At 43.0% G+C, this 27,965-nt stretch overlaps 1 protein-coding gene across 2 annotated transcripts in view; it reads right to left on the bottom strand.

Annotated features, from left to right (window-relative positions):
* The window catches only part of DHX35 (DEAH-box helicase 35), a gene marked incomplete at both ends in the record, with an annotated part of 65,279 nt that overhangs the window by 11,428 nt on the left and 25,886 nt on the right, over positions 1-27,965 (bottom strand). For both annotated transcript variants that reach the window (XM_084247651.1, XM_084247650.1), the window contains 13 exons: positions 267-338; positions 1,027-1,108; positions 1,686-1,815; positions 3,225-3,302; positions 4,827-4,921; positions 6,632-6,727; positions 9,908-9,962; positions 13,172-13,296; positions 15,041-15,251; positions 17,450-17,608; positions 18,423-18,519; positions 19,434-19,546; positions 25,088-25,147. In XM_084247651.1, the coding sequence (XP_084103777.1) occupies positions 267-338; positions 1,027-1,108; positions 1,686-1,815; positions 3,225-3,302; positions 4,827-4,921; positions 6,632-6,727; positions 9,908-9,962; positions 13,172-13,296; positions 15,041-15,251; positions 17,450-17,608; positions 18,423-18,519; positions 19,434-19,546; positions 25,088-25,147 (1,373 nt within the window). The remainder of the gene's footprint in view (positions 1-266; positions 339-1,026; positions 1,109-1,685; positions 1,816-3,224; positions 3,303-4,826; positions 4,922-6,631; positions 6,728-9,907; positions 9,963-13,171; positions 13,297-15,040; positions 15,252-17,449; positions 17,609-18,422; positions 18,520-19,433; positions 19,547-25,087; positions 25,148-27,965) is intronic.

Genomic DNA, 27,965 nt, shown 5'->3' on the forward strand with positions numbered 1-27,965 from the left:
AGGGCTGGGTTCTGGCTACAGGGGTGATCCTAAACAAATGCATTTATGTGGCTCAGTTAGTCTGGAGTGAAATCAATATTCACTGAGGGAATAAGGGAGTAGAGGAATATCACCGCTTTCTTAAGGAGATCTGTGGCAGGGCAAGAACCCTGGAGATGACTCAGGGTAAAGCAGTCAGCAAAGGCGCACTGGGGCCCAGAGGCAAACCAGGCCTGGCCTGGCCTGCAAGGCAGCTCCCAGACTAAGCAGGTGCAAGTGGGACATACCAGCGAGGCGGCTTCTCCGCATAGAGGACAGACGCAGGGTGGATATGTAGCTCATGATCATCACGGATAGTCCTTGAAAAACACAAGAATTTTGTCTGAAGAACATTTTAAATACTTACAGCAAGACCTTGCCACAGATGTGTTTAATAGCATCAAAAATGCACGCAGATGGTACTTCACGCAAACGAGATTATTGTCACCCTCTCCCCCTGGGCCAGTAGCCCCCTCCCCTGCTACCACCCCAGATATCAAGAATAAATCATGCAAAAAAGGGAAGAGAAGAAAGGCAACAGGTGGATGTTCAGAAAATAATTTAGAAAAATACTACTCTGCGCAGGTCTATGTTTCTTTGCTTTCAAACACTATCCTTGGGGACAGAAATAAGATAGACAGCAAATGTGGCCACAATGTATCAGGACAGGAGGTAGCCTGTCCTGCAGGGCTCCAGAAACATAACAACTACTCAATGGCAGAAGTAACCTCACCAGAAAAGATCATCTTTGGCGGCTCCCTCTATCATTCTGCTATTAGAACAGAACTGTCATCCTTCTACAACATACGCAAAGGGTGAAGACGGGAGAACTAGGTCCACAAAGTGAATATACTTGGCTGAAAGCTATGGAGCTAACCTCCACTCACTTTTGGAAGGAAGCATGATATTTATTTAATTTCTCTACTGCCCCTGCACATCAGCTCTGTGAAGGCTGGGACATTTTTAGGATATCTGCTTTAACAAATGTCTTTACAAAGGATCAAATACCTGTAAGCGCCAGTAGAATGAAACCTCGCTGCGTTGGCAAAGAACCCTGCAACGATGCACCTCAGAACTGGGTCCGGGTCACCTACACAGGGCAGCAAACAGTGCTGGATGAGATCCCTGCCTGTCTGTGCTGGGATACACAGGGCCCAGCGCCAAACCCACTGCCGGCTGCTTCAAGCCACCTTACAACCACCTCCTGCCCCAACCCCCTCTGCTTCCAGAGCTGGAGGCCTGCCCCAGGCCATCTATGGAGGTCACCACCTTCCCTCCATGGCTGCTCAGGGGAACCTGCTGGACTGTTCCTCTCACTGTTTGCTGCCATAGTCATCCACCTAACAGTTATTTTTCTTGCAAAGACTTGATGGGAAAACTAATTATCTAATGTGCAATGAAGTGGACGCTAACCATTCTTAAGTGTTGTCAGGGGGCATCAATTTTTTTTTTTTAGTAAGAATCACCTTCAGAGATAAAAGTGAACCTCCTTGGAAGAAACGCCCCACTTTTAAACATGGCTTTTCATGAACACAGGCAGTTCCGACCAGAGCTCGGGGTGGGTACAGAGCACACAGGCCTGCCTCACACCAGGCGGCAGGAGAAGGCGAAGAACACAAGTGAGTGGAGCAAGGCAAGCGCATCCCCGCGGGGCACCGTGTTCTTACCTTCACTAGATTTCTTGGGCACTTGAAACTTGACAAGCAGCTTTTTCAATTGTTCTCTCACAGTCGCAGCTCGGACAAGACCCTTGTAATTCAGGAAGTGCTCCTGACACCACTGAGAGTTCTTGTTGTGCTACAGAACAGCCCAGACAAAGGGAGAGGAAGGGAAACAGAAATGCTCTTGACTGAGGCTGTCTGTGAAGACAGCTGTTTTCTCATCCCTGTGCGCCTACCTGGGACCAGCTCTTCAGAGGGTGACCAGTCCTGCATCGGGTGGACCACCTGACAGTTCTTCAATCTCACCCTCACCACAGAGGGGAAATGACACTTCACAACAAGCAGAATCGTTTGCGATCTTAAATGCCCCTGAGTGGTGAGTTATTAGAAAGAACCACTTCCCTACGGGTCTTTGTAAATGAATTTTCCTTCTTTGACAGGCTTGAGTTTATCACTTTTTTACTTTTTTACTATAGCAATACGACTTGCCAAGTCAAAAATGATTTGTAAATTACTATTGCAAATTATCTGTCCCCAAAGTATGATTCCTATCAACAATGTTTAATTTTGTTCTGCACTCTTAAATGTGATCATTTTGTCTAAAGTTATTGCTGTGGGAATGTAGCTCTGAAATTATACTCTAAGTCAGGGACAAAGTGTTTTCAATAAGAAAATGTAAATCACACAGGAATCTCTGAGCGCGGAGGCTGCAGGTCGGAGAAGGTGCCCTGTGCTCATAAAAATGAATTTTAACTGACTTAATCGATAATCAATAACCTCAGGAAGAGGGAAATTTTTTCTGAAAACTGTTTATCAAAAGAATTATCTCCCATTCAAATGTCTAGCAAAACAAACACTAGTTCTCCTCTTCTAAGCGAAGTATTTAATAAATGAAAACAAGATGCCAAACATCTGAAATATCTATTTTCCCTTCTTTCCTCCTCTTTACATGACAGGGGTCTGTTCCCATCATCCTTACAGATCTCATTTTTCAGCAATTTTTAATGAGAGTACTAAGTGGTTACTATTAGACCTTAGGCTGACAGACAACTAAGAACAACAAAAATTCCTATTACCTAAGGCTGGATATGGACAGATGTGAATGTCCACTAAATGTCTCCTCAAGCTCAACTGGCAGATGGCGGAGAGGTGGGGACGTGCAGCATCAGGCTCATCGAGATGGCTTTGAAGATTCAACTTCAGACTATAAGTTACTCTTTACTTGGCTAGAAATAGACAGAACTTCCTACTCAGGTATTAGACAGTGTTGTCCAACAACACTGGGTGGTTAAGCGCGCCAGCTGGGGAAGGCTGATGAAGCCCACAGATAGTGGCCACACCTCTAGGCAGGGAAAAGCAAGAAATAATTCCGTGTTCAGGCAAAACCACCACAAACACAGGCAGGGGGCCTAGAACTAGCAACAAACACAAGAATAAAGAGGCATCTTGGTCATTCCTCTGTAAACTGAATTTCTAGAAGCCTCATCCCAAAACACCTCCCCTGGGGAGTACATGTTGGGAACTTCTAGCGCTGGCTGTGCTTACTTTGATAAATGCTTCATACACGTTCAGCATGGTAAGATGGTCACCCTCCTCCACAGCAAATTTTCGGTGCATTCGAATCTAGAGGGAACAAAGCCACATTTAGAAGGCCCTTTTCATGACCCTTTGGTATTGGGAGGTGACACCACACACACATGAATAGTTCCTGGCTCAGAGTGGAAAGGACCAGGTTGGCACCAGCTCTAACTCTGCTATTTCCTGCAAGACCTGGGATTGGTTACTTAACCTACCTCAGCCTCAACTTCCTTATCTGTCAAATGAAGAAATTAGACCTATCACCACTACTGTGGGAGTAGGATAATTCCCTATAAAGTACCTGGCACAGGTATTAGATAAACATCAGTGTTCTTCCTCTCTCCTCCTCTACCCAGTCACTATCATCTCAGAACTCCCAGCCCTGACCTGGAGATAAGCCCCAGAGGCAGGGGCTAAGTGTCTGGCACGTGGTAGACACTTAGTCCTGGGACACCATGAGCTGCACAATCCTTTCAGATCCCGCCCCTGAATTCTGTTTTCAGTAAGACCCTGGGCAATGCCATCTGCTCCCCTGCGTTCAAGGGGCAGCACATACAATATACACACAAGTGTGCAAACATGATGATTAGCATCAGGACGTTCTCCTTGCATCAAATACCTCATAAATCACCAACCTACCTTCCCTGCATTCACTCAGTAACAGATATTGACTGACCACCTACCATGGGCCAGGCACCATGAGAAGCATTTGGGATACAACAGTGAATAAAACCGTGGTAGGAGAAACACAACCAACAAGATAAATAAGCAAAATAGACAGCAACTAGGTGGTAAGAAGTTCTACAGACAAAGACAAAACCAGGGGTGGGTATGCTGTAATTTTAGACAGTGGTCAGAACTTCAGTTTCCTCATCTTAAAAATGAGCTTGCCTGTCTTGAGGAAAGACAGTTAAGAAGGTGAAAACAGAGGCATGGAGGCAGGCAAGTCTGTCCCCCGACCGCACACCCTCTTCTGACCCTATCCACAGGAAGGGACCCTCAGCTCATCTGTGACCTGTCTCAATCACACGCCTCGCCTCCATGGAGCTCTTCAACATCATAACTTTTCCCTTGGTCTCTCCAATGTTCCACCTTCCGGTCGTCGCTGACACCCGAGCCTTGCGTACAGCCTGTCCCTAAGTTGGCTTGACCCTGACCACCACCAGAACCACAGCACCTGGGCACCGGACTCCTGATGTCACTAACGTGCCCACCAGATCACAACGAGAGCAGCCAATTTCCTCACAGGAAACTGCAGCAGGATAATGGTAAAGTCGGGGCTATGGACAGTGAAGGCAACCACTGATTCTGACTGCGACCATGAGTGAGCTGGCTAACCTTCCTGTGCCTGCATCTCTGAATGTGCGTACACAGCCCCATCTACCCAGGATGCTGTGAAAACAAAGTGAAATGTCCATTAAGCGTGAGGTGCAGCAGCAGCCCCAGACAGCACTCAGTGTGCGCTGATACCACTTCACAGCTGTCATCAGCAGGTCCTGGGGAGCTTTAACAAGGAAAACCCAAAGTTGGAGACTAGTATGAAGAGCTTGAGGGAAAGGCGGGACTTACTGCCTGGGACTTCTGATTTGAGGGGACCACAAAGATATTCTGGATCTGCATCATGGCAGCAATGCTTAGAATTTCCTGCGAACAGCCAAAATTTCCTATGAAGCAAAAAAGCACACTTGATTACAAACTTAAATATGTCAATGAGACAAATGATGTCAGCGAGAACTGAGAGACACCGTCCGATATTTTCCTTGCACCATAATAAGATCATATTTATATACAGCCTGATTTTTAAAGTTCGTAAGCACTTCACCCTGTCAAATGCTACATCCTATATGTGGCCCAGATGAAAGGAGGCCTGGAAGGGCCCTGAGGCTGGAGCTGCTGTCACCCTCTGCACCATACACACCACAGGACTCTGGCTGGGAGTCAGGGTGGGGCCAGGGTGGCCCGTCACTAAGGCAGGTCAGCTCCAGGCCTGCTCCTTGCTCTTACATGGATACTTAGAATTCTGGAATAAAGTCTGAGAGGGAAAGAAGGGCAAGAAACACGTGGGTTGTGACCTTTGGCTACTTCTCTGCCCTTGGACCATTCACATAGGGAGTGTACCTCTCAGAAGGGTTCAACTCACCTGTCAAGTGCGAGGCATAACTAGACCAGGGAAGCACCCTGTGTGGCTGCTGCTGGTCCTGAGGGCAGAGTCTGCCATGATCAGCCCTGGGCATCAGACCGAGAGAGCCCATTTGAGTTCCTCACGACTTCCAGACTCGTGAATGTCTGTTCCCCCACCCCAAACTTGGAATCCAGCTTCTCAATGTAAGATGCTAAGATCATTTTCTTGGTTGTTCCAAAATACATTATAGCCATCACCATATTAGTCTGAAATACAGCTTTGCAGACTGGCAATTAATGCGAAGTTAAAAAAGCAAGGAAAATATTTTGGGGGTGCAGGACACACACAAACTACACTCTATGTGATTTTGATTTCTAAGAGCTCCAGGGTGTACACTTTTATCTCTTGGCTCATACCCTCACAAAACTTGGAAGGTAGTGGAAAAGTTGGAACCCTTGTACATTAGTGTAGCCACTGTGAAAAATGGTATGGTGATTTCTCAGAAACTTACATAGAATTAGCACAAGATCCAGTAATTCTACTCTAAGTACATACCCCAAAAAAGTGAAAGCAGGGACTCACATACTTGTATGCCAAGGTTCATAATAGCACTAGTCACAATAGCCAAAATGTGGGGGCTCTATAAGTGTCCACCAACAGATGAACAGTATGCACACACAATGGAATATTATTCAGCCTTAAAAAGGAAGAACATTTTGACACATGCTACAACATTATACCAAGTGAAATCAGACAAAAAAAGACAAATATTATGATTCTACTTATATGAGATCCTTAGAACAGTCAAATTCAGAGAGACAGAAAGTAGAATGGTGGCTGCAGGGGCTGGAGGAGGAGAAAATTAGTATTTCATGGGGATAGGGTTTTAGTGTGAAAAGATGAAATTCGTGTTCTAGAGGGGGATGGTGGTGATGGTTGAAGAACAATGTGAATACACTTAATGCCACAAAACTGTACACTTAAAAATTGTTACAAGGGTCAATTTTAACTTCCCTGATTAAAAAAAAAGTCAGGTGTCAGGACTAGGCCCGAGGGAAACAAACAGGTATGAGCTGAATTAGCAACGACGGACACTGAACCAAAGTAAGAAACATGCCCCAAACCAGGCAGCTAGAGCAGCAGATCTCACTACTCCAACTACACCGTGCCCTCTCCCCCAGGGGGAACAGAACTTGGGAAGATAAGTTCTCTGACAAAATCAAATCAATGAAAACCATAGGTCTTTACCCACCTGATTCGAGCAGCATTTTTGCAAACATGGGGTTCAAAGGGAACTCGGCTATCCTTGTGCCCAGTGGCTCAGTCAGGCGACAGTCTTTGTCCAGGCCTGCAACGAAAGCAACAAGAATCAGGAGGCGTGCACTGCTGCATTAGAAGATGCACAATTGTTGAGCGAATCAACAATGACGGAGCTTAAAAAAAGGTACCCAAAAGATGAATCGTGCACGACCAAACTCAATCTGGCACCAAAGAGCCATTACATGACAAAGGATCTACTCTGAGCACTAAAATACTGATATTTCTAATGGCTTCCTTTCAAGGATTTACTTACACAGAAATGGTCCTGCAGCCTCCAGTGGCTCCCACTCTCTCTTCCCTCACAATAGCCCCCTGGTCTCACAATTCACTGGGGCCCAGCAACCAACTACATATTTTCCTTGGGGTCCCAGCAGCTTTTGACTCTGCAGACACACAGCTGTTGGAGAAACTCCTCCCCAGCTTCTGTGACCCCCACTCTCCTAGTTTTCTGCCATCTCTGCTGCTGCTCCCCCTGTCACCTCTGGATCTCTCCCAAGTCCAGTCTCTTAGATGCCACACCTGTCCAGGATAGCATTCTGTGCCCTCTGTTCTCATACCATGCAAGTGATAACAAGGCCAGTGACTATGAATCTAAACACTTGCCCAGATCACTCTTTGGTGCCAACACCATAGCTGTTTATCCAGCTGCCTCCTGGGCAGTTTACTGGATGGGGTGGAGCAGTCTCCTCCAGTTCCCCACAATGCCTCTTTACCACTGGCCAATATCCAGGTATTGGATTCCAAGGTGTAGACTATTATTTTACTATTACTCAAACTATTCCCAGGACGTAGTATTAAAACAAACACTGCACAGCTCAAAGACAGAAAGGTAATTTCTCTTTTGTTTCCACATAATCATCTCTTTAAAGGTGATAATTTAGCTTCTAACCAAATTAAGTTGGGTGTTTTTCTCTACTTTTCCCAGCTTATTTAGAGTAGTGAAGAAATACAAAATATTTTAATGTCATTCTGACTAGGGGAAATCACTCCAAATAAAAACAACGCCTACACAGTCAATATTCTCTCATTCTTGTTACAGATGACACCAGAAAACCTTTCAAGTCCCTATTACATGCCTGAGAGGAGGGGGTAGAAACCTATTCTAGCACATAATTACTTTGGACTGACTTCGTGGAGACCCACCTAAAGGCCTTTTAAAATCACTGAAGATCTTTTAAACCAGTTAACTGGTTATTCCTTTACAGAGAAGTACCATAAATATAATGAATGTAGATGGACTCCTACCTCACTGCATACAAAAAAGGAACTCAAAATGATCACAGCCCTGCTAAATATAAGAGCTATAAAAAAAACTCTTCAAAGATAACCTAGCAGAAAATCTTCAGGCCTGTGGGTCTGGCGATGGTTTATTAGATACTACACCACAAGCAACAAAAGAAAAAAATAAGTGAGTTGAGCATCATAAAAATCTAAAACTTTTGCACTGTAAATGATGCCATCAAGAAAGTGAAAAGCCAATGGCAGAATGGGAGAAACATTTATAAATCATCCCAGGTCAGATAAGAAACTTGTATCCAGAATAAAGAACTCTTCCAACTCAAAAATAAAAAGATAACACCCTGGGTAAAAATGGGGAAAGGATTTGAAAAGACATTTCTCCAAACAAGACACGCAAGTGAACATAAGCATATGGAAAAATGCCCAATACCATTTATTATAAGAGAACTGCAAATCAAAGATACTGCTGCATACCTACAAGGATGGTTAGAATATAAAAAAGGCAAACAATAACAAGTATGGAGAACTTGGAACCCACACACTATACTGGTGAGAATGTCTACCAAAAACTTGGACATGGACATTTATAGCAGCATTATTTATATTAATAATATAAATATAATAAAATAAAATAAATTTATTATATAAATATAATAAAATATAATATAATATAATAAAGCCCAAGAGGCGGGAACACGCCAAGGGTCCATCAACTGATGAATGGAGAGAATAAGATGGTATAGCCACACAATGGGATACTAAAGAAATGTGCTAGCACAGGCATGTGCTATCACACCAATGAATCTTGAAAACACCAAGCTGAATGAAAGAAGCCAGTCACCAAAGGCCATGTATTACGGTTCCATTTATATGAAATGTTCAGAATGGGCACATGCAGAGATTAGAAAGTAGACAAGAGTTGGGAGTTGGGAGGAGGAGGAGAGAGGAAATGGGGAGAGGGTGGTAATGGGGGTCTCTTTATTGGGTGATGAAAATGTTCTAAATTTGTGATGATGGATGCATAACCCTGTGAATTAACTAAAAACCACTGAATTGCACTTTTCAGATAAGTGAACTGTACAAAAACAAACAAACAAAAAAATCTGAAGGGACAAAACCACCACTGACACTTATTAGCAAGCTGGTATTCTATGATATTCACTTGGGGCAATCTTCACAGAAAAGACATGTACTTCCTGAATAAGTGAATCCAGGCTGTAATTTTCTAAATACCATATTTCTAAACAAGAGAAGGAGATTCTTCTATAACAAAGTGTTTCCTCTGGTAAACTACCCAATTCTCCACAGGAAACTCCAGGAATGGAATGAAGAGGAGTCAGGGAGAGAACAGAGCCACAAATTTCAGGATGGGGTGGGAGACAGAGAAAAAGGTCTGGAGGGATAACATCAGAAACACTGATAGGAATCTTCTAAATGTCTCTTGGGAATGTGGCTCTGGTGATGATTACAAATAGTTTTTGAGGTACTGACAAGCTATTATATACTCACTGGGGTAATTGGACTCCTGTACTATTAATCTAATTATGGTCCCACCTTATTTAGACAAAGTTTAAATGTTGTTAAGAGGATTACATATGGGGCCTCCCTTGTGGCACAGGTGGTTGAGAGCTGTGAAGCTGTCCGCAGCAGCCTCTGCAGTGCCGGTTCACTCCCCACCAGCCTCGGAGACACCCACATGGTGGGACAGACCTCTCCAGCTGCTCCCATCAGCAATGTATTTCAGTCAATCTGCCTGTTCTGTTCCCCGCTCTATCTCTGGTGAATCCTCTCACCCTCCCGCACATCTGATCTGTACCCTGGTTCTTGTATAAATAAATAAATCTTTTTAAAAAAAAAGAGGATTACATATGGGGAGAAGAAATCCCATTCCTGGAAAACCCTTAAGTGGAAGACCCCTCTCTAATGCCAGTAAACAGATTAGAGAACATGGCACCAGACATGGGCATACCTCCCAGGGCGTAGAGCAACTCCAATGCTTGAACCATCGACTGTGCTGGAGGGGGCTGGAAAAAAGAGAAAATCCTCAATTTATTTATTCTGGTAACACACATAAAAATGTGACAGTTTCCTGTTCAAATCCACTCTTCCCTCCAACATGCCCAAACTTCCCAACGTCCATGCTCCACTCACGTGAGTGCCCCTCCACTGGGCCTCTCTCGTCGGCGTCCTCGGGGGCTACTTGGTCTTTAATCTCAGCTAATCAAACATTTCCCTTTGAAGTCCCTCCTCAGACTCCCCTATATCTGAAGTTATGCTCCTTACCTTAAACTACTATACACATTGAATTTGGATTTCTAAAAGTAACAGAGAATTCCAGATATCTGAAATTAAGCAAAATTGACACTGTTGCTAGTGTCTGGTTCTCTGGACCCTACCTCCTTCTTTCCTTCTGCAAATCTTTACTGAGCATCTACTAAGCACCAAGCCTTATTACCATGTTCTTCTAAATGATTTCATTTATAGTAAGCCAGGCAGTAAGATTACAGTACTCTGCAGCGTCCTAAGTGCATTCATGTAACAAATGTGTTTTAAGTACCACACTGCTTTAGCCCAATTTCACAGATGAGGAAAGTGAGCAACATTAAGGTACAGACATTTGAACAAGGCCATTCAAACAGGTGGTTGGTGGCAAAGGCAGAAACCAAACTCGGTTTTCATTTTTTCTACTCTACCCAACCCACTGACTGCCGAGGACCAAAACGGCACTTTTCAAAGCTGTGAGGACTGCATGCACATACTTATGAACAAGACCTGATTCACTACATACAGCATATCCAGCAAACCACTGCTGACTAAATCACGTCACTGATTCACCAGCCTTTCCTCAGAGCTTATGACATCCCCTTTACAAAGAGGCAAAACACACAGCACCTAAATGGAGGAACTTACCCTCCCAAGTATATTTCCCACCAAGGTTACATGAGATAATAGGAAAAGCAAAACAATGAATTAAGTATTGAATAATTGCACAACAAAATTAATTAGGTCCTCTGATTCCTTTCAATCTTTGATACAACTTCGAGTGAATCACCAAGCCCTAAAAAATTTTGTTCTCAGTATTAAAAAAAACTCTACTCACACCCCCACACCTAAACACACACTTACTAGCACTTTCCTATGGCAGAATTCAGAGTTATGTGCAACACTGTTTAACAAGTTGGAAGGGCAATATATGTACAATTTAGTTTTTCTATACATTTTATGGTTTTTCTCACTGTGTGGTTTTCTGTTTTCATTGTTTCTTGCACCCACAGAAAGGTCACAGTGATCACTTAACTTGGAACAGCAACAGAACATTCCAGTACAGTGAGACTTTATAAAGTAAGCAAGTTCCGTACTATTTAGAAATTAAGTTATTTTCAGTTCTTTCTTACTATAAACAATACTGCCAAATACACAGAATTATATGTGCCCTATGATTTCAACTGAAAAAAAAAAACCACAATTTCGGGAGAAAATAATCAGAAGGAACTATGAGGACAAATTTATGTATATTTTCCTAGTTTTTCAGTGGTCCAAAAGTTTACAACGGTCATCATTTATATCTTTAATGTAATATAAAATAAACAACAAACATTCTCACAAATGTAATTTTTTCTTCCCTTGAATTAATTTTCAGGAAAAATTTCCCTGAGAAGGAATACCAGGCATTTCTATATCTAATAAAATAATGTCAGAAAACCTTCCATTAGGACTTAGAAACAGAGTATAAAACCACTTTCTCAAATTGCGTCAGCTTTAGATTTTATCATTTTTCTTTGTCTGATCATTTAGTGGAAAGAGGAACTTTCCAGCTATTCCAGTTTGTGCTCCTCTTTCTTACAGAGAAAATAAAACATGTGCCAATGTTAGCTTACTATCTGTGTGCTTTCCTCCGCTGTAGCTTTTTCTTTAATGGGTATTTGATTTGATTTAATGGGTATTTATTTTGATACTCGAAAATGTTTTCGCAGTTTCTCTGATGATGATGCGTCATTTCTACCACTATATGTTTACTTTTGATCTTGCACGTGGAGCTTTGCACAGGCTTTAATTTGCATATACTCTTTGTCCTTCTTTATAATTTCTTGTACTATCTACCAATAACCAAAGGGTCCATTTTCTCCATACTTACAATAACCACGATTGCTTTCTTTGAGAGGGAGCCTGATATTTTTCTATTCCTTCATTTGCTAAGTTTATCACGATACATGCTAAAGGACTTTATAATCCAAGAATCAAGATTTGCCATACCATATGCCAAAAACAGTAGGGGTAGCACAGAGAGGTAAAATCCAAGTCTTCAGATCAGAAAAATCCAAGAAGAAAATATGAGTGAACACTTACTGACTGACCTGGATATAGGATCGTGCTTCAGAAGCACAAGAATAACAGAAGAAATCACAGTGGCAAAGACAGAAAGATTCTTCTGTGGAAATGTTTACATGGATAAATTTTACCGTGGAAATGTACACATGACTGCACATTAAAAATAAACAGTAAAGTTCAACAGTTGAAGAACTCTGGAAAATCACTAATCAATACCAATTCTAACAGATAAATGGCTTAACAACTCAGAAGAAACAAAATATTTTTCTTCCCTCCACCCCCACCAATCAAATTAGCCAAACTCTGAAAGAAAATAACCTGGCCTGACAGGGCACAATGGTACTCACACACTGTTATAAAGCTACAAAGCAATTTGGTCATGATCAAGGGCTAGGACCAACAAAACGACAATGGCCCTTCGACCCAATAATTCCACTCCTGGAAATCTGCCTTAGGAAACCATCAGAAATGCAATCAGACATAAAGACCTTCCTGCGGTTCTACCAACACCCTCTCAGCTCCCCTAGTTACGGCACCTGCATCCAGGCCTACACACAGGCTTGCTGCCCTGATCTCTCCAACCACAACCTGATGAACCCCTACTAGGGTTTCAGGTCTCTTTGGAGACATGACTAACTGAGCCAGAGGCCTTTACTTCATCTCCCGGAGCACTGGGCACACAGAATGTGATCACCCACTCACTTGTGACTATCCCCAGCAGATGAGAGTAAGAATTGTGTCTGCTCATCTGCTCTACTCATCTACACCCCACACAGAGCCCTGGCACACAACACGTGAGCTAAGTGGAACAAACAGAAAGGTGCCAAGCACTCTAGCCAAGTCCTGACACTTCCCTGCGAGCGCTCCAGCCACCCTAGGGTCCCAGAGAGAAGGCAGGACTTACCGACATGAAGTGAAATCTGAGGACATTGTCAATTCCTAGTGCTTTCAGCTGCAGGATGACAGGTGCCAAATTACTACGTTGCATCTCAGGAACCGTGGATTGAGGCAGCTTGTCAAAGGCTTCCTCTGAGGATAGGAAATCAGAACTGTTTGGGATCAAATGTCACAATCAAATGCAATCTTTACGCCAAAGGGACAGCCTTCCTTCTCTAACAAGAGGCTCGAGGATCTAGGACCAGATGCAACTGATACAAAATAAAGTTGTTTCATATAAAGACCATTCCACTTAAGAAATATTTCAGTAATTTACATTGGGTTGTTGGAAAAGTCATGATGCATTTTTGCAACAAAAAAAAGAAAAAATACATTGACTTTTCCAACAACCCAATCTTTACACACAATTTATCTTTATAAAAAGTTTGTACTCTTACTTTAGAATGCTTTTCCCAGTGTGCTTTTTGTCAACAAAACATTAAATGAAAGCCAATAAGTATTTGCTGAATCACACCTCCACTTGGGATAGTGTGAGTCAAGAAGGCAAGAATTATGCATATAAGCAAAGAATAATTTCAAAGTAAATCATCGGAATGACTGTCAGAACATAACAAATGACCAAATCCTACAAAAAACAGTGTCCAAATTTAACTGCTAAAAGCAATCAGCCAGGCATACACGTCACACCCAGAATCTGAAGCTGTTGCAAACAGATGAATGAAAGCCTACAGGGCCCATTGGGAACACAAGGTGACCCTGACCTCCAAGAGGAAGCAGCACAAGGCACAAGGGTGCAAAGGGGTGGGGGTGGCAGAGAAGAGACTTTGGGTGTCTTTTCATAAAACCTAGACAAAAGGGGTGGGGGGGAAGGAAGAAAGGATGAAATAATTTTTGCGTATATTCAGGAAGCTTATGGATTACATAGACAACACTCCACCCAAAAAATCCTCCCACATCAGTCAACATTTTAACTGTACACACCCTCCTTGACACAAGGGTGACCCAACTTCCCCTGAGATCATAAAGCTTTAGTTAACCAGAGAAAAAGCAAAAAACAGAAACAAGAAACAAAAGATGTCATGAAGAAATAGCACTACCACTGAACAACTTCAAGGTTTTCTTTAAAGAAACAGACAACCAGTATTCTGTGGACTGATTGATACAAACTGCCAAGTGCCTGGGACTAACTGGAGGGCTCTAGATTATAGGCAACAGCAGAAAGTTCCAAATGGGATACTACCTTTGAGTTTCAAGAGCATTTGGCGAATAGCTTTTTCTAGGATAACTGTATCTTCCAAGCACCCTGCTGACCAATGGAAAAAAAAGTTATCAAATAAGAGGCTAGTCCCGCCAAGAAGGTGCTTCCTGAGAGTTCAACGGCACACAACTAAACTCTGCTAAGGACTCGAGTGTTTGAGGCATTGGACCGGGGGATGTAGGAGCCATAGACAATGACTTCGAGAAGCTTCAATGATATGAAAGGGCCTGGGACCAAGACAGGAAACAGCGACCTCCGAGGAACCAGTGAGTGGTTCCCCAAGGGGAAATGGAGGCTCGGGGAGCAGGAAGCACAGCCGCTGGAGAAGACATCTGAGGTCGCTCATGAGGGAATTGCCACTTGGGAGAAGACCTGAAGGATAAGAAGCTGCTGGGCAATGAGAAAACAACTGCCCAAGGGAAAGCAGGAAAGATATGAAAGGTGGATGTGGCAAAGTAGAAGACTGAGGTCCAGCTGGGCCGCAGTGCGGGGTGAGTACAGGTGGAGAGCAGGACAAGATACGCTGAGAAAAAAATCTGCCTGTTTTCTGAAGGCCATTCTCTGAAAGCCAGGATGACTATGAGAGAGTAAAAGACCCTTAAGGAAAATCATAATAACCTGTATAAAGGCGATAACATTTTCCAGAGCGGTTGCGGCCACCACGCCCTGCTCGCTGGTTGGCTGATGCCTGGGACACTGGAACCACCACCAGGCACTCGATGGCCGTCCTGGGATTGTAGGCTCGGAGTTTCATGAAGCCACAGTCGATCACAAACACAATCCCGCTGATTGTTATGGAAGTTTCTGCCACATTGGTGGCCACAATCACCTAAGATCCCCATCAGAATAATAGTTAGAAAAAAGTTATTTGATCTTTTCATCTTTAATAAACTATCCAAAATCCTAAAAGGCTTATAGAATCTCTAGAATCGACATTATAGCACCGCTGAGAGGCAGTTCAGTACAGTGGAAAAGAGTGTGAATTGTGCCCTGGGCTTGAATTTTCCCTACCCTTGTGACTTAGACATAGCAATTTACCACCTAAGCATGGTGCCTCATCTGCATAATCCCCCTCTCAGGGCTGGTGAGGGGATTATATATGAAATAAACATAGAGCAAGGAGAGCCTGGTGCTTGGTCCAAAGCTAGTATTCAACAAATGTTAGCTTTTATCTTTTGCACACAAAAATAAATCACCATTTTGGATATGTTTACTCATTTATTCATTCACATTCTTGACTATTTTTTGAGTGTCTGCTGCTTGCCAGGCACTATTCAAGGTGCAGGGGGTATATGATGAATAAGAAAATCAAGAACCTGCTCTCCTGGAGTCTACAATTCTCCTGTGAATGTGGGGAATAGTGAACACAAACAAGTGGACCATTTCAGAGAGTGACAGACACTATAAAGAAAATGGAACAGGTAATAACATAATAGTACGTAGTAGTCAAGGGCTGTACTGTGTATGGTTAACATGACAATAACGAGGCATGCTACTTTAGATTGGATGGCCAGGGAAGGCCTCTCTAAAAGATGATTTTGAACTGAGATCTGAGTAACAAGAAGCAGCTAACCCTATAGAGAGCCAGGCAGAAAAAACAGTTCAAAGAAGGAGGAAAAGCTGGTGTGGCCAGAGTCCAGAGTAAGTACAAAATGAAGCTGGGAGGGAGGCAGGGACCAGAAGGTGAGCAGTCTTGGGGCCACCATGAGGGGTCCTTCTACTCCATGCACCCTGGGCTGCCCTAAAGAGTTTGAAGCAGCAGGGGTCATGTACAGGTGGCAATTAGAACTTTCATCTTTTCATTTCACTCTTGGAGGCTAACTATATCATAGCATGACGTTTTGTCACATACAGAGACACGGGCTGTGGAGGACAGGTCCCACATCCTTCACGAAAACATGTCTACACACAAATAAAACTCCTTAAGCAGTTTGCTTTTTTGAACCTGGGAAACAGCTTTATATTTTAAATCCTTTTCTTTGTTCCTTTAAAATAAGATTTTAAGTCTGTCTCATATTCCAAAACAGGATCCCGAAGCACTTGTATCTTGATGAAACATCCTTGGTTGCTTTGGGGCAATTAGAACTTTCTTCAGTCACTTTTACAGCTCTCATTTCCTAAAAACCTTCCTACCATTTTTATGTAGCAGAAAGCCAGAATATCCTTCTATATGACCACCTATCAAAGGCTTATTATTATTTGTGCTTTACCACTGAGCAGGCCTGGAGGTTGAGTAGCTCATCCCCGGACACACAGAAATCCCAAGGCCTCCTGACTGGTCGGCTGCAGTTCACTTTTGACAGGGAGGACTTGAGTCGTTCCGATACAACAGCCGGAAGGCTGCACACCCTATTCCAAGAGCTCTGACGTTGGGAGTGGAGCAATTAAGAGAGCTTCCCTTAACTACCATATTCTCTGCCCCTGCTGAGAAAGAAGTACTACTGTAGCCAACTTTGGCCAGTTCTGTGCATTCCTGGTAAGGAAAGAGAAAGCAGAGGAAGGTCTGGGGGATGATGAGCAGGACACAGACTAGCTGCCTGCTGGCTCCTTTAAACCAGGCTTCCCTCCACACCCTTCTCCACCCCAATTCCAAGACTAAATATTTGTAAGCCACACCTTGAATTAATTACCTTAACCTTGGCTCTACAGGCAAATTGATGCTTAAAACAAATAATTTAGAAGCCATTTGTAATGACTTATCTATTGTTACTGATGGATTACAATCTACCAAGCCAGTCCTTTAAGCCAAGGTCATGGTGAAATTCTAAGCAGGCAGAAAAGATGCAAAGAGAAGCCACCTGATCTGATAATTACTGTCAGAGTGACCCCTATACAGGGCAGGCTTAGAAATCTTTGCAACACATTACTTATTGTGTGCTGCATGGATGCATGGACCTAAAATTCTTAAATCAACCTGTTCAGCAAGTTTCACTTCAATTAAAAAAAATCCTTCCAATGCATTATTGCAAAGGGGTACGACAGGCTTATAGATGGCTGCACATATGCTGGTCATGGGGTCGGTCTCACCTTTCTGACACTGCGGGACACCCTCTCAAACACTTTCATTTGCTCAAAGGAAGGCAGTCCTGCATACATGGGGAGAACCCGGAGGTGTCTCTTCATCCCACTTCGGCCTAAGGCTCGAGCCTGCTCAATCAGCATAGACACAACAGTTTCCACCTCTTCCTAAAAAGCAGAAGGAAAGAAATCGAGCATGCCGTGTTACCATACCAAGAGAAAATAAGTCGAAATCAACATTTTAATTTTGGTGAGATCCATGATTTTCTACTCAGGTGGCATTCTATCAAATGCCACCAAATAAAAGTGCCTACAGGGTGAGAAATGTCAACTGTCAAATTAATTACTGAAGCCTGTACTATCTGCCATGAATAGAAATGGTCCCGATAAATAAAAATATTGAGTGTTTTACTCAGGTTTTATGGACTATGTCAAACAAAGCATTTCATACAGAGGGACAAGTCGTGGCACATGAAATCGCTATCAGCTTTCCCCAGAAAGGATTACCAGGCTGTGGAAAGTGTTCACCAGTGGAAAAGATGACAGCTGGAGGGAGTTCTGAGCAGCGTTACACCTAGAGAAGGCACTCAGGCTTGCTCGGTGGTTTTTTCCAGCAATGCGCCCACTCACCACCTTCAGGATGTGCTGTGAACATGCCCCGGAAGAGGGGTACAGCAGCAGCACCTGTGCAGCGGGACACACCTGCTCTGCTCTGCTCCATTCTGGTATATAACAGGGCCCGCAGAGTGAAGTATAGACTTTGCTTTGGAATCAGCTATTAAATTTAGAATAGATATAACCCTCTGTGGACAGAACTCCCTGACAATTCCGTCAGTGGATGAACATATCCAACCAATCTTTATGTAATTAAGTAACCACAAAATATAATAAAACATGAGACAAATAGCTCACTAATATAACAGGCCTGTGGTACTGCCTGAACAAGTCTGTTCATCACAGAAAAAAAGTCCACAGGAATTACCTGGCCAGTAAGAAATGCTAATATGTCTCCATCTCCCTCTGTCTGGTGAATTTTCATCACAGTCTCTACAGTTGATTTAATATAATCTGGAACAGGACTGAAAAGATATATGAGATAAGATCATCACCAGAATATGCTTGTTAATTATGCATCGACTACTCAATAACCTGGCAGCAATGCTTTGTGGAAGTTACTTTGGGTCTGCATGGCAGGAAATCATATGAAGAAAGAAGATACATATTCTTTTTTTTCTTTTTTTAAATGTAGCATTCAAAACTTATTCACAATTGCATATGAACTATGATGATTTTTTGTTTATTTGTAAAGAAGTAAAAGCACAAACTTATGCAAACAGGTGTGCTATCACTAGCATGCAGAGACGCCTGGCCAGTGAAACTGGGGGGCCATGGTGCTGAAGCTGTGCCCAATTCCTTCCTGATCACACAGCATGTGTGAGCTGGAAGATTGGACTGCTAGGTGTGCTCCCCAGCTACAACGACTCAGAAGCCAGGCCCACAACCCTCTGAATTTACCAGGCATTGGACCAGGATATTGGTCTTTTATTTGACCAGTGACTAGGATGGGGGTGACCCTTCCTGTCCAAAAGGGTTGGTCGTAAATAGGCCAACCAGGTCTTCCTTCTTGCTAAGAAGAGGAGCTCAGTACCAAATGATTCAGTAACTCACCAATACCGCCCACCAACTGACAGTCTTGTAAAACCCGATTTCTGAAACCTGTCAAGCCCTCCTCCCCATAGCCTGTTATCATGTGGTTTTTTTCCATCTGTGTGGCTGACCAGATATCCATAGAAACCTGCACCTCAGTGGCAAGAATATAAACTGAACTCAGCAGGGATACCAAGCAGAGTTCCAGAACATCCTACCAGTGACAGGAAACGTAAAGTTGCTCCTCACCAGCTGGGTCCTCGGGCTGTGAACAGGTGCAGTCACTTCTCATTCTACAGGACAGGCCTAGTTTCTAATTGTGACCATTAAAAATGTATCATCAAACCTTTGTAGATAAAAGATATCCACTGGAAATGTCCGCCCTTCCACAGTAAGGATCACACATGTATCCCTGACGGGGTCGCTGGTATCATTTTGATTAAAGAAATCCCGGAATTTCTAGGGAGAAAAAAAAAAATCAATTCTTCATTGCTTTTTAAAAAATGGCTCATAATAATTCATGGAAAGGTAGTAAATAAAATGAAACTGGCAGAGCAAAGATGGGCAGGAGGGGTTGGTTATATACAGATTATAGGTTGCAACGTTATTATTAAAAATCACATTCTTACTAATTGCATTTTGGGGAAATCACATTTTAATGACAGACCCTACTAGAGGTTTGACAAAAACAATAAAAGATTAGACTTCCAAACTACAACCATTAGTATATTTGAGTCAATAAGTACGTACGGTAACATTTAGTTTATTCTTACTCCGCTGTCTTTATTTAACCAAAAATTAGGTTCCAGTTAAATATTCTAGTTTTTACAATTCAAGCTACATTTAGGCTGATGCATAGGTCTAATGTGGAAAGAGCAGATCTGCTCACAGATGGTTATCAATACATAAAGGAAATGTGTACATCTATGACTAGCAGATATGTGCCTGGCCCCACAGCTCCAGATTCATATTTACTATCCCCTCCCCAGGAGACTTCAATCTGTGCGAGAGCATGTCAGTGTCTTCTCCACCTTTATCTGCCCTACAGGCGTTAGTTAGCTGGGGTAGGACATCATTAGACACTGCTCCTACACTCCCACAGCCCCCTGCTGAGAGAAGGGACTCTTGGCACTTCTTCCCAAATAGGTACCCCCTTCTCTTCAATGCACTTGACCACCAGACATGCAGAGCACAGGGAAGCCGGGCATGAGAGCTCAGGCCAATGATGGGGCAGGGAGATCTACCAAAGATCCTCCTCTCTCGGGAAATGTAACCCAAGATACACAGAGAAGCAGAGACCGAAAAGAGCTGAGAAGAACCCAAACCGGCCAGTGAGCGCTGACCAGGGTGCGGCTGTGCAGTGGATGGGGAGGCAGAGGTGTGCCGCCTGATGCAGCTGCCATTATCTGACCTGTATGGCCTTCCTGTTCCCCAATTACATCCCAGTTCCCCTAGGTCCTCGCTGGGCATTAGTTTCTATTCTCCTAGGAGGCCTGGCTATGTAGATCCAAGTCCTGTCTTCTTTGTTCCCCACGTATCTCTACAAAGCACATCATGCCTGCTCTGAGGAACAGGGAGTCCAGGGATGCCCGGAACACACGTGAATGCATCCAACACAAAGCCAGGGTGGAGGTTCACTGCTGAAAGCACCAACTGAACTGAACAAAGCATTTGGGTGCCATACCTCAACCTCAAAATTGTGTTGGAGAAGAGCAAGCACAGGCACTAAAGCGCCTCGTGCCAACAAGACCCTTGCTGTGTCATGAGGAGCACATGGCATTGTGCGTCACTTTCCTCTGGGGCAAATACCCTTCAAGTGGCTTCAGCCTTTCCGTGCCCTATGATGGGCACAGCACACACACACTAGAGGCAAGGCACAAATAAATGAGGAGAAACAGGCTGGGTAATCCAGAGGCATGTGCAAAGAGCCAGTCATGAAGCAGGCAGAATGACTAAGTGACCAGAAAAGAGCTGCACATTACACCCTCAAAGAAGAAAAGGTCCATAATTACTGGGTTTTGGGGAAGGCTTCCTGGAAGTGGCATAACCCTCAGCTAAGGAAACGAGACAGCCCTTCCCAGAATGACAGCAGATGCATACTAAGGCAGAAAGGGGCCCCTGACAGAGGTGAGAGCCCAAGATCAAGGGAGGGCCAGTCTCGCCTCTGGGTTATCCCCATTGGATACAAAATGGACAAACTGCTGTCTACTCCCTGCGATACGGCAACGGCCACAGGCCTGGCCTAGCAGTACTTGAGGGATTTCAGTTATCACTCCTGAAGCAGCCAAATGGCATGCTACATGAGCACTGTATTCCATGGGCAAGACAAGGGCATGCTATCATAAGACCTTCTTCTGGGTGCCTAACTCTGGTCGCCATTTTGGAAAACAGGAGGGGCAGGAGTCAGAAGGCAAGCAGGCTGATGAAAGAAGCTATTATGATAGCTCAGGGGAGAGAGAATGAGAGCATGAACAAGGCAGGAGCTTTTGAAAATAGAGCATTCCAGAGGTTTAGCTGGCAGGACCTGGCCGTCAGTGACAAGGGCACACACTTGAATGTTGGGGAGAAGGATGGAATTACTTAGTTTTCAACCTGAGATAAAAACTTCCTCAAGTCATGGAAGTTCTGAGCCTGACTGATTAGGATGAGAAGGAACTATCATCCAGATCTGTAGGAGTCTCAGGTCTATGACTTTCGGTGGCCTGTGACTAGCCAGCTCAGGCTGGAGCCGGGAGCACAGTCAAGATGACACAGCACCAAGTGTCCACAAAACCAGAGGGGTGGGCGGTCATGGGGAGGAAGAGCAGTCAGCAAAGAAGCCTGAGGGAAAGCTACAGGGAGGGAGAAGAGGTTGCCAGGCTCCAGGGTCTGTGGGAGGAGGAAGAGGAAGATGTTCAGAAGGGCTTGGGGATCACAGTTGAATGTCACCAAAAGCCAAGCAGATCAGGGAGGAAGACAGTACCATGATGATTTGGTTGGAGTGGATGGCTACACCTTAGCTGCTGAAGGAGTACATGGTGCTGAAGAGTAAAGACAGGGAGTTACTCTTCCCAGAAATGACATTCAGCATTTACTGAGAAGTCACAAGATCTTTATCCTAAAGGTTTTTGTCTTTTATCCTTATTTGGAAATACAAAATACATATAGAGAAACCACAGGCTAGAAAGTCGATATCCTATCAACAGCACCTGCATCTCGAAGCAGAATGGGGAACAGGAAGAGGGAAGGGGGTGAAGGCCCCTGGAAAGGAAGACCTTCAGTCAGGCAGAAAGAAGCAGGATCCCCCCCGACACAGACACACACAAGAAATTTAAAATCTTGTAAAGGAAGAGAATTGTCTATGAAATGGGGTAAGAGGATGTGGACGTGTGCTGGGACATCTCCCCACCTCACCACAGCTTCTCTCCCCAATGGCTGCTCCCACCTGGCCCACAGGAGTGGGCTGTCAGCAGCTGTGCCTGCATAGCTCACCTACCCCTGGCCCACAGTCCTTAGCTTGTGCAGACCAGACCCGAGTAGGCAACTGACCCCAACTGACACCAGTTCCTTCTCTAGGAATCTGGAAAGAGAATTTGGTTTCTCTCCTAGCTGGACCTATGACAAAAAGCTGTGGGAGTTGCCAGTAATCCTATTTTCTACCATGTGTATGGAAGCAAGTAAAAGAAAAACAATAGCATATGATACAATGGGCAATAAATATTTCATAACCATACCTCATGTTTAATTAGATACATCAACAAAGCAGCTAAACCAATCAAGGCAATGACTGGACCACCCCCGCCATACTCCCTCGCCTTTGCCTCCAGCTACAGTCACCGTGTCCTCGATGGCAGGCTGGGCCACCCAGGGCTCTGAGTGAAACCAGAGTAGGTGGCATCTAGTCCCCTAGGCAGTGGGGCCTGGAATTGGTCTATGGCTCACAGAACCAGCAGCTGGGAGGCTGGAAATAAGTTCTAGCACCCCTGAGCCTCTAGTCCAAATGCTATGGAAGCCACACCCTGTCCAATCCCACATGCACCAGCTTGCCCACTTCAGCCCACAATTTCCCTCTTCCCAACTCTCTTACCCTCACATGGGAACCAAATGCTCCACTCCCACCCATACCCACCCACCCCATACCCTCCCTCACACAGGCCTGTCTCCCCCCAGGAATCCTCCCTATATACACAGACCTCACCTTCCACTCACTGGGTGAGGGGAGGCACTGGGTGAGGAGGCAAGGAAGAGACGAAGATGAAAAAATAGCTCAGCTCACTAAAGGCCCCACTGCCAGTGACCTGGCAATCCTTGCATCGCAGCACACATAGACAAGATGAACTTCCTACATTTTACCTTCCTGCTTAAAAACACTACTTCCAGTAAAGCTGATCTATATCAATTACTATAGTAAGAACTGCAAGATTTTTTTTCTGGGCATTTTTAAAATATTTCTTTAAATTTATTTTTAATTGAGGTAATCTTGGAATACCCCATCAGGGATTGCCACCATAGCGCACCTACCATGATAGTGCCCCTGCCACCAATGCACCCAAAGCCCACCACCACAGACCATGTGCGCTTCTGACTTACTTCACTTATTATCATCCCTTCAAGCTCCATCCATGTTGCTGCAAATGGCAAGAGTTTATCTTTTTTGTTCGCTAAATGGTATCCCACTATGTATATATACCACATCTTCTTGATTTACTCATCTGTTCTGGGGCACTTACTTTGTTGCCATAATTTAGCTATAGTAAATAGCACTGCAATAAACATGGGAGTGCAAGTTTCCTTCTGAATTAATAACTGAAAGATTTAAATCTCCGTGTCACACCAAGAGTTAATGAGAGGCAATTATAGGCAATAAACATTAACAATAATTCTAAGAAAAGATTTGGATATTATACTTTCAAACATAATAAAAACTACTGGGAAAAAAAAACTTTAAGGGGGAAGAGGGTGACAAAGATAAGTAAGCAGAGGACAAAGTTCAGCACAACTTAGCCATCCAGATGATGGGAGGTGAGGCCAGGTGGGGGTTCATGGGCAGAGCATTCCGGGTTCAATAGCATTCTGGTGGGCATCATGGGCAGAGGGGGTAAGAATTCAAGAACAGAGGACCCTTCACCCAAAACTTGCAATGAGCAGGCCTAAGTCAACAGACTTCTATAGCTGTGACAGAGTTGAAGACGCAAGCCTAGTGACACAGGCAGACATGTCTAAACCAGGCTGTTTTCCCCCTCTCGGGGTTGTCTGGCATCCCTGAAACCACAGGGAGATGGGAAGCTGGCCCTTTTCATACCTCAGCTGGATTACAGCACTGGCCTCCTGACTGGTATCTCCACATCTACTCTGCCCTCTTCTACGCACTAGCCAGAGTGCTCTTTCTAGAACCCAAATACAAGCAAGTGTGCTTCCCCGGGAAGTCAGAGAGTGTATAAATCAACTGCAATGAATCAACTGCAGTCAGCATCATGATTAGTAAATATTATATACATTTGTAATATGTGTGTATGTATATATATATAGCAAATATATATATATATATATATATATCTCAAATGGCCAAAATTATTTGTTGAGTTGAATTACATGTTGAGTTGAATTGAAAGAATATAGTCATTAAGAGAGAAAAATATAAGTTTAACCTTAAAAACAGAAATGATTGTATACACACAAAAAAATCTAAATATAAATGTTAATAGTCTTAAATTCAAGAAGTACAGTGTCAAGTTGAAAAAAGTTAAAAAAAAAAAAAAAAGCTGCTACCTGTGCAAGGAGAAACACGTATGTGGAGAAACAAGACAAGTAGGTAATTATGAACTCAATTAATTACAGACTAATTTCCACCCACAAGCTAGAGATGAGTATCCTCTGATCCCATGGAATCTAGGACATCAGATGGCCCCACAGGGGAGGTAGGCCATTCTGCCAAAGATAAGCTCTGCCAAAGGAAACTTCTCAAGGGCATGTCCAACAATTCCAGGACTGGGGGCGGGGGGAGGCAGAAAAAGCTCATACCTCAGCATCCAGCGTAGCTGAAGCTACAATCAATCGAAGATCCCCCCGCTTTTTCTGAATCTAAAAGAGAAGGCATCAGGAAGCCATGTGAATAATGAAATATTTATAGATGAAATAATTTGCTTATCAGAAATACACTTCACAACAGTTCAGTGTGTATTTTTGGGCTGTGGGGGGGGGGGGGTTACTGATAAAATAAGACTGACCACAGTGGGTAACTGTTAAGGTCACAGGTAAAGGGGATTCATTATGCTGGCCTTTTTTTTTTTTTTTTAAATAACAAGTTAATTTTATTTTTTATTTAAATTTTATTTTTATATTCCCCATACAATTACAACCCCCTTATTTTGACCCCAATCCCTCCTTTCCCTGCCCCCCACCCCCCATAGAGTGTCTCTGGTTCATAGTTGTTTGTTGGTTTTGACATTTTCTTTCTTATAGTTATTCTTTTTTCCTGGTCCCCTATTTAAGTTTCCTAGATTCCTGCTGTGAGTGAGACCATCCGGTATTTTTCTTTTTCTTTCTGTCTTATTTCGCTGAGCATGATCCCTTCCAGCGCCATCCATGTTGCTGCAAATTGCATGTGTTTATCTTTTTTGAATGCTGAGTAATATTCCATGGTGTATATGTACCACATCTTCTTGATCCAGTCATCTATTTTTGGGCATTTGGGTTGTTTCCAAAGCTTAGCTATTGTAAATAGTGCTGCTATAAACATAGGGGTGCAGGTGCTCTTTGGAATGGATGTTTCTGTGTCCTTTGGGTAAATACCTAGGAGTGGAATTGCTGGATCATATGGAAGCTCTATGTCTAGTAGGTCAAGAAATCTCCACACAGCTCTCCATAGTGGTTGGACCAGTTTGCACTCCCACCTACAGTGCAGGAGAGTTCCTTTTTCTCCACAACCTCGCCAACATTTGTTGTTGCTATTTTTTTTAATATGTGCCATTCTCACTGGTGTGAGATGGTATCTCATGGTAGTTTTGATTTGCATTTCCCTGATTTAAGTGATGTTAAACATTTTTTCATATGCCAGTTGGTCATGTGCATTTCTTCAGAGAAGTTTCTTTTTAGCTCTTCTGCCCATTTTTTGACTGGATTATTTTCTTTGTTTTTGTTGAGTCTCATCAGCTCTTTGTAGATTTTTGTGATCAGTCCTTTATCATTAGTGTTGTGTGCAAAAATGTTCTCCCAGTCGGTGGGGTTTCTCTTTGTTTTTGTTATTGTCTCTTTTGCTGTGCAGAAGCTCTTTAATTTGATGTAATCCCAGCTGTTTATCTTTGCCTTCACTATCACTGCTTTGGATGATGTGTCTGTAAAGATGTCTTAGAGGCGCATGTCATGTAGTGTTTCACCTATATTTCCTTCTATGTATTTTATGGTTTCAGGTCTTATGTCTAGTTCTTTAATACACTTTGAGTTGCTTTTTGTGCATGGTGTTAGGTAGTAGTCAAGCTTCATTCTTTTGCATGTAGCAACCCAGTTTTCCCAGCACCATTTATTGAACAAACTTTCTTTGCTCCAGTGCATATTCTTTGCTCCTTTGTCAAAGATTAGTTGACCATAAATCTGTGGGTTTATTTCTGGATTTTCTATTCGATTCCATTGGTCTGTGTGTCTGTTCTTGTTCCAGTACCATGCAGTTTTGATGATTATGACTTTGTGGTACAGTTTGAAGTCTGGGAGTGTGATGCCTCCATTTCTTTCTTTTTTTTTTCAGGAGAGCTTTGGCTACTTGGGGTTTTTGGTGATTCCATATGAATTTCATCAATAACTGTTCTATTTCTTTGAAGAATGACATTGAAATTTTTATTGGAATAGCATTGAATCTGTATATTACTTTTGGTAGGATGGCCATTTTAATAACGTTTATTCTTCCATCCATGAGCGGGGGATGTCTTTCCGTATCTTTGAGTCTTCTTCTATTTCTTTTAAGAGTGTTTTATAGTTTTCTTTGTATAGGTCCGTTACCTCTTTTGTTAGATTTATTCCCAAGTATTTGATATTTTTTTTGTTTTGATAATAAAAGGGATAGTTTTTTATAATTTCTTCTTCTTCAGATTTATTGTTTGTGTATAGGAAGGCTACTGACTTTTACATGTTGATTTTGTATCCTGCCACTTTACTGAACTGATTGATTAGTTGAATTAGTTTTTCTGTGAAGTTTTTGGGGTTCTCTATGTATCCTATCATATCATCTGCAAATAATGATAGTTTGACTTCCTCTTTTCCTATTTGGATTCCTTGTATGTATTTTTCTTGTCTTATTGCTCTGGCTAGGACTTCCAGCATTATATTGAAAAGCAGTGGTGAGAGTGGACATCCTTGTCTTGTTCCAGATCTTAATGGAAATGCTTTCAGCTTTTCATCATTGAGAATGATACTGGCTGTTGGCTTGTCATAGATGGCCTTTATGATGTTGAGGTATGTTCCTTGTATCCCAAGAATTTCAAGGGCTTTTATCATGAATGGGTGTTGCACTTTGTTGAAAGCTTTCTCAGCATCTATTGATATTATCATATGGTTTTTATATTTCTTTTTGTTGATGTGTTGGATAACATTGATTGATTTTTGGATGTTGAACCATCCTTGTGTCCCTGGAATGAATCCTACTTGGTCGTGGCGAATTATCTTATGGATACATTGTTGGATTCTGATAGCTAAAATTTTATTGAGGATTTTTGCATTGGTGTTCATTAGCGAGATTGGCCTGTAGTTTTCTTTTTTTGTGTTGTCCTTGTTCGGTTTTGGTACTAGTGTAATGTTTGCTTCATAGAACGTGTTTGGTATTATCCCTTCCTTCTCAATTTTTTGGAAGAGTTTGTGAAGGACAGGCACTAATTCGTTTCTGAAAGTTTGGTAGAATTCATTTGTAAAT

Source organism: Talpa europaea (genome assembly GCF_964194135.1).
Source record: "Talpa europaea genome assembly, chromosome: 11".
Lineage (NCBI taxonomy): Eukaryota > Metazoa > Chordata > Mammalia > Eulipotyphla > Talpidae > Talpa > Talpa europaea.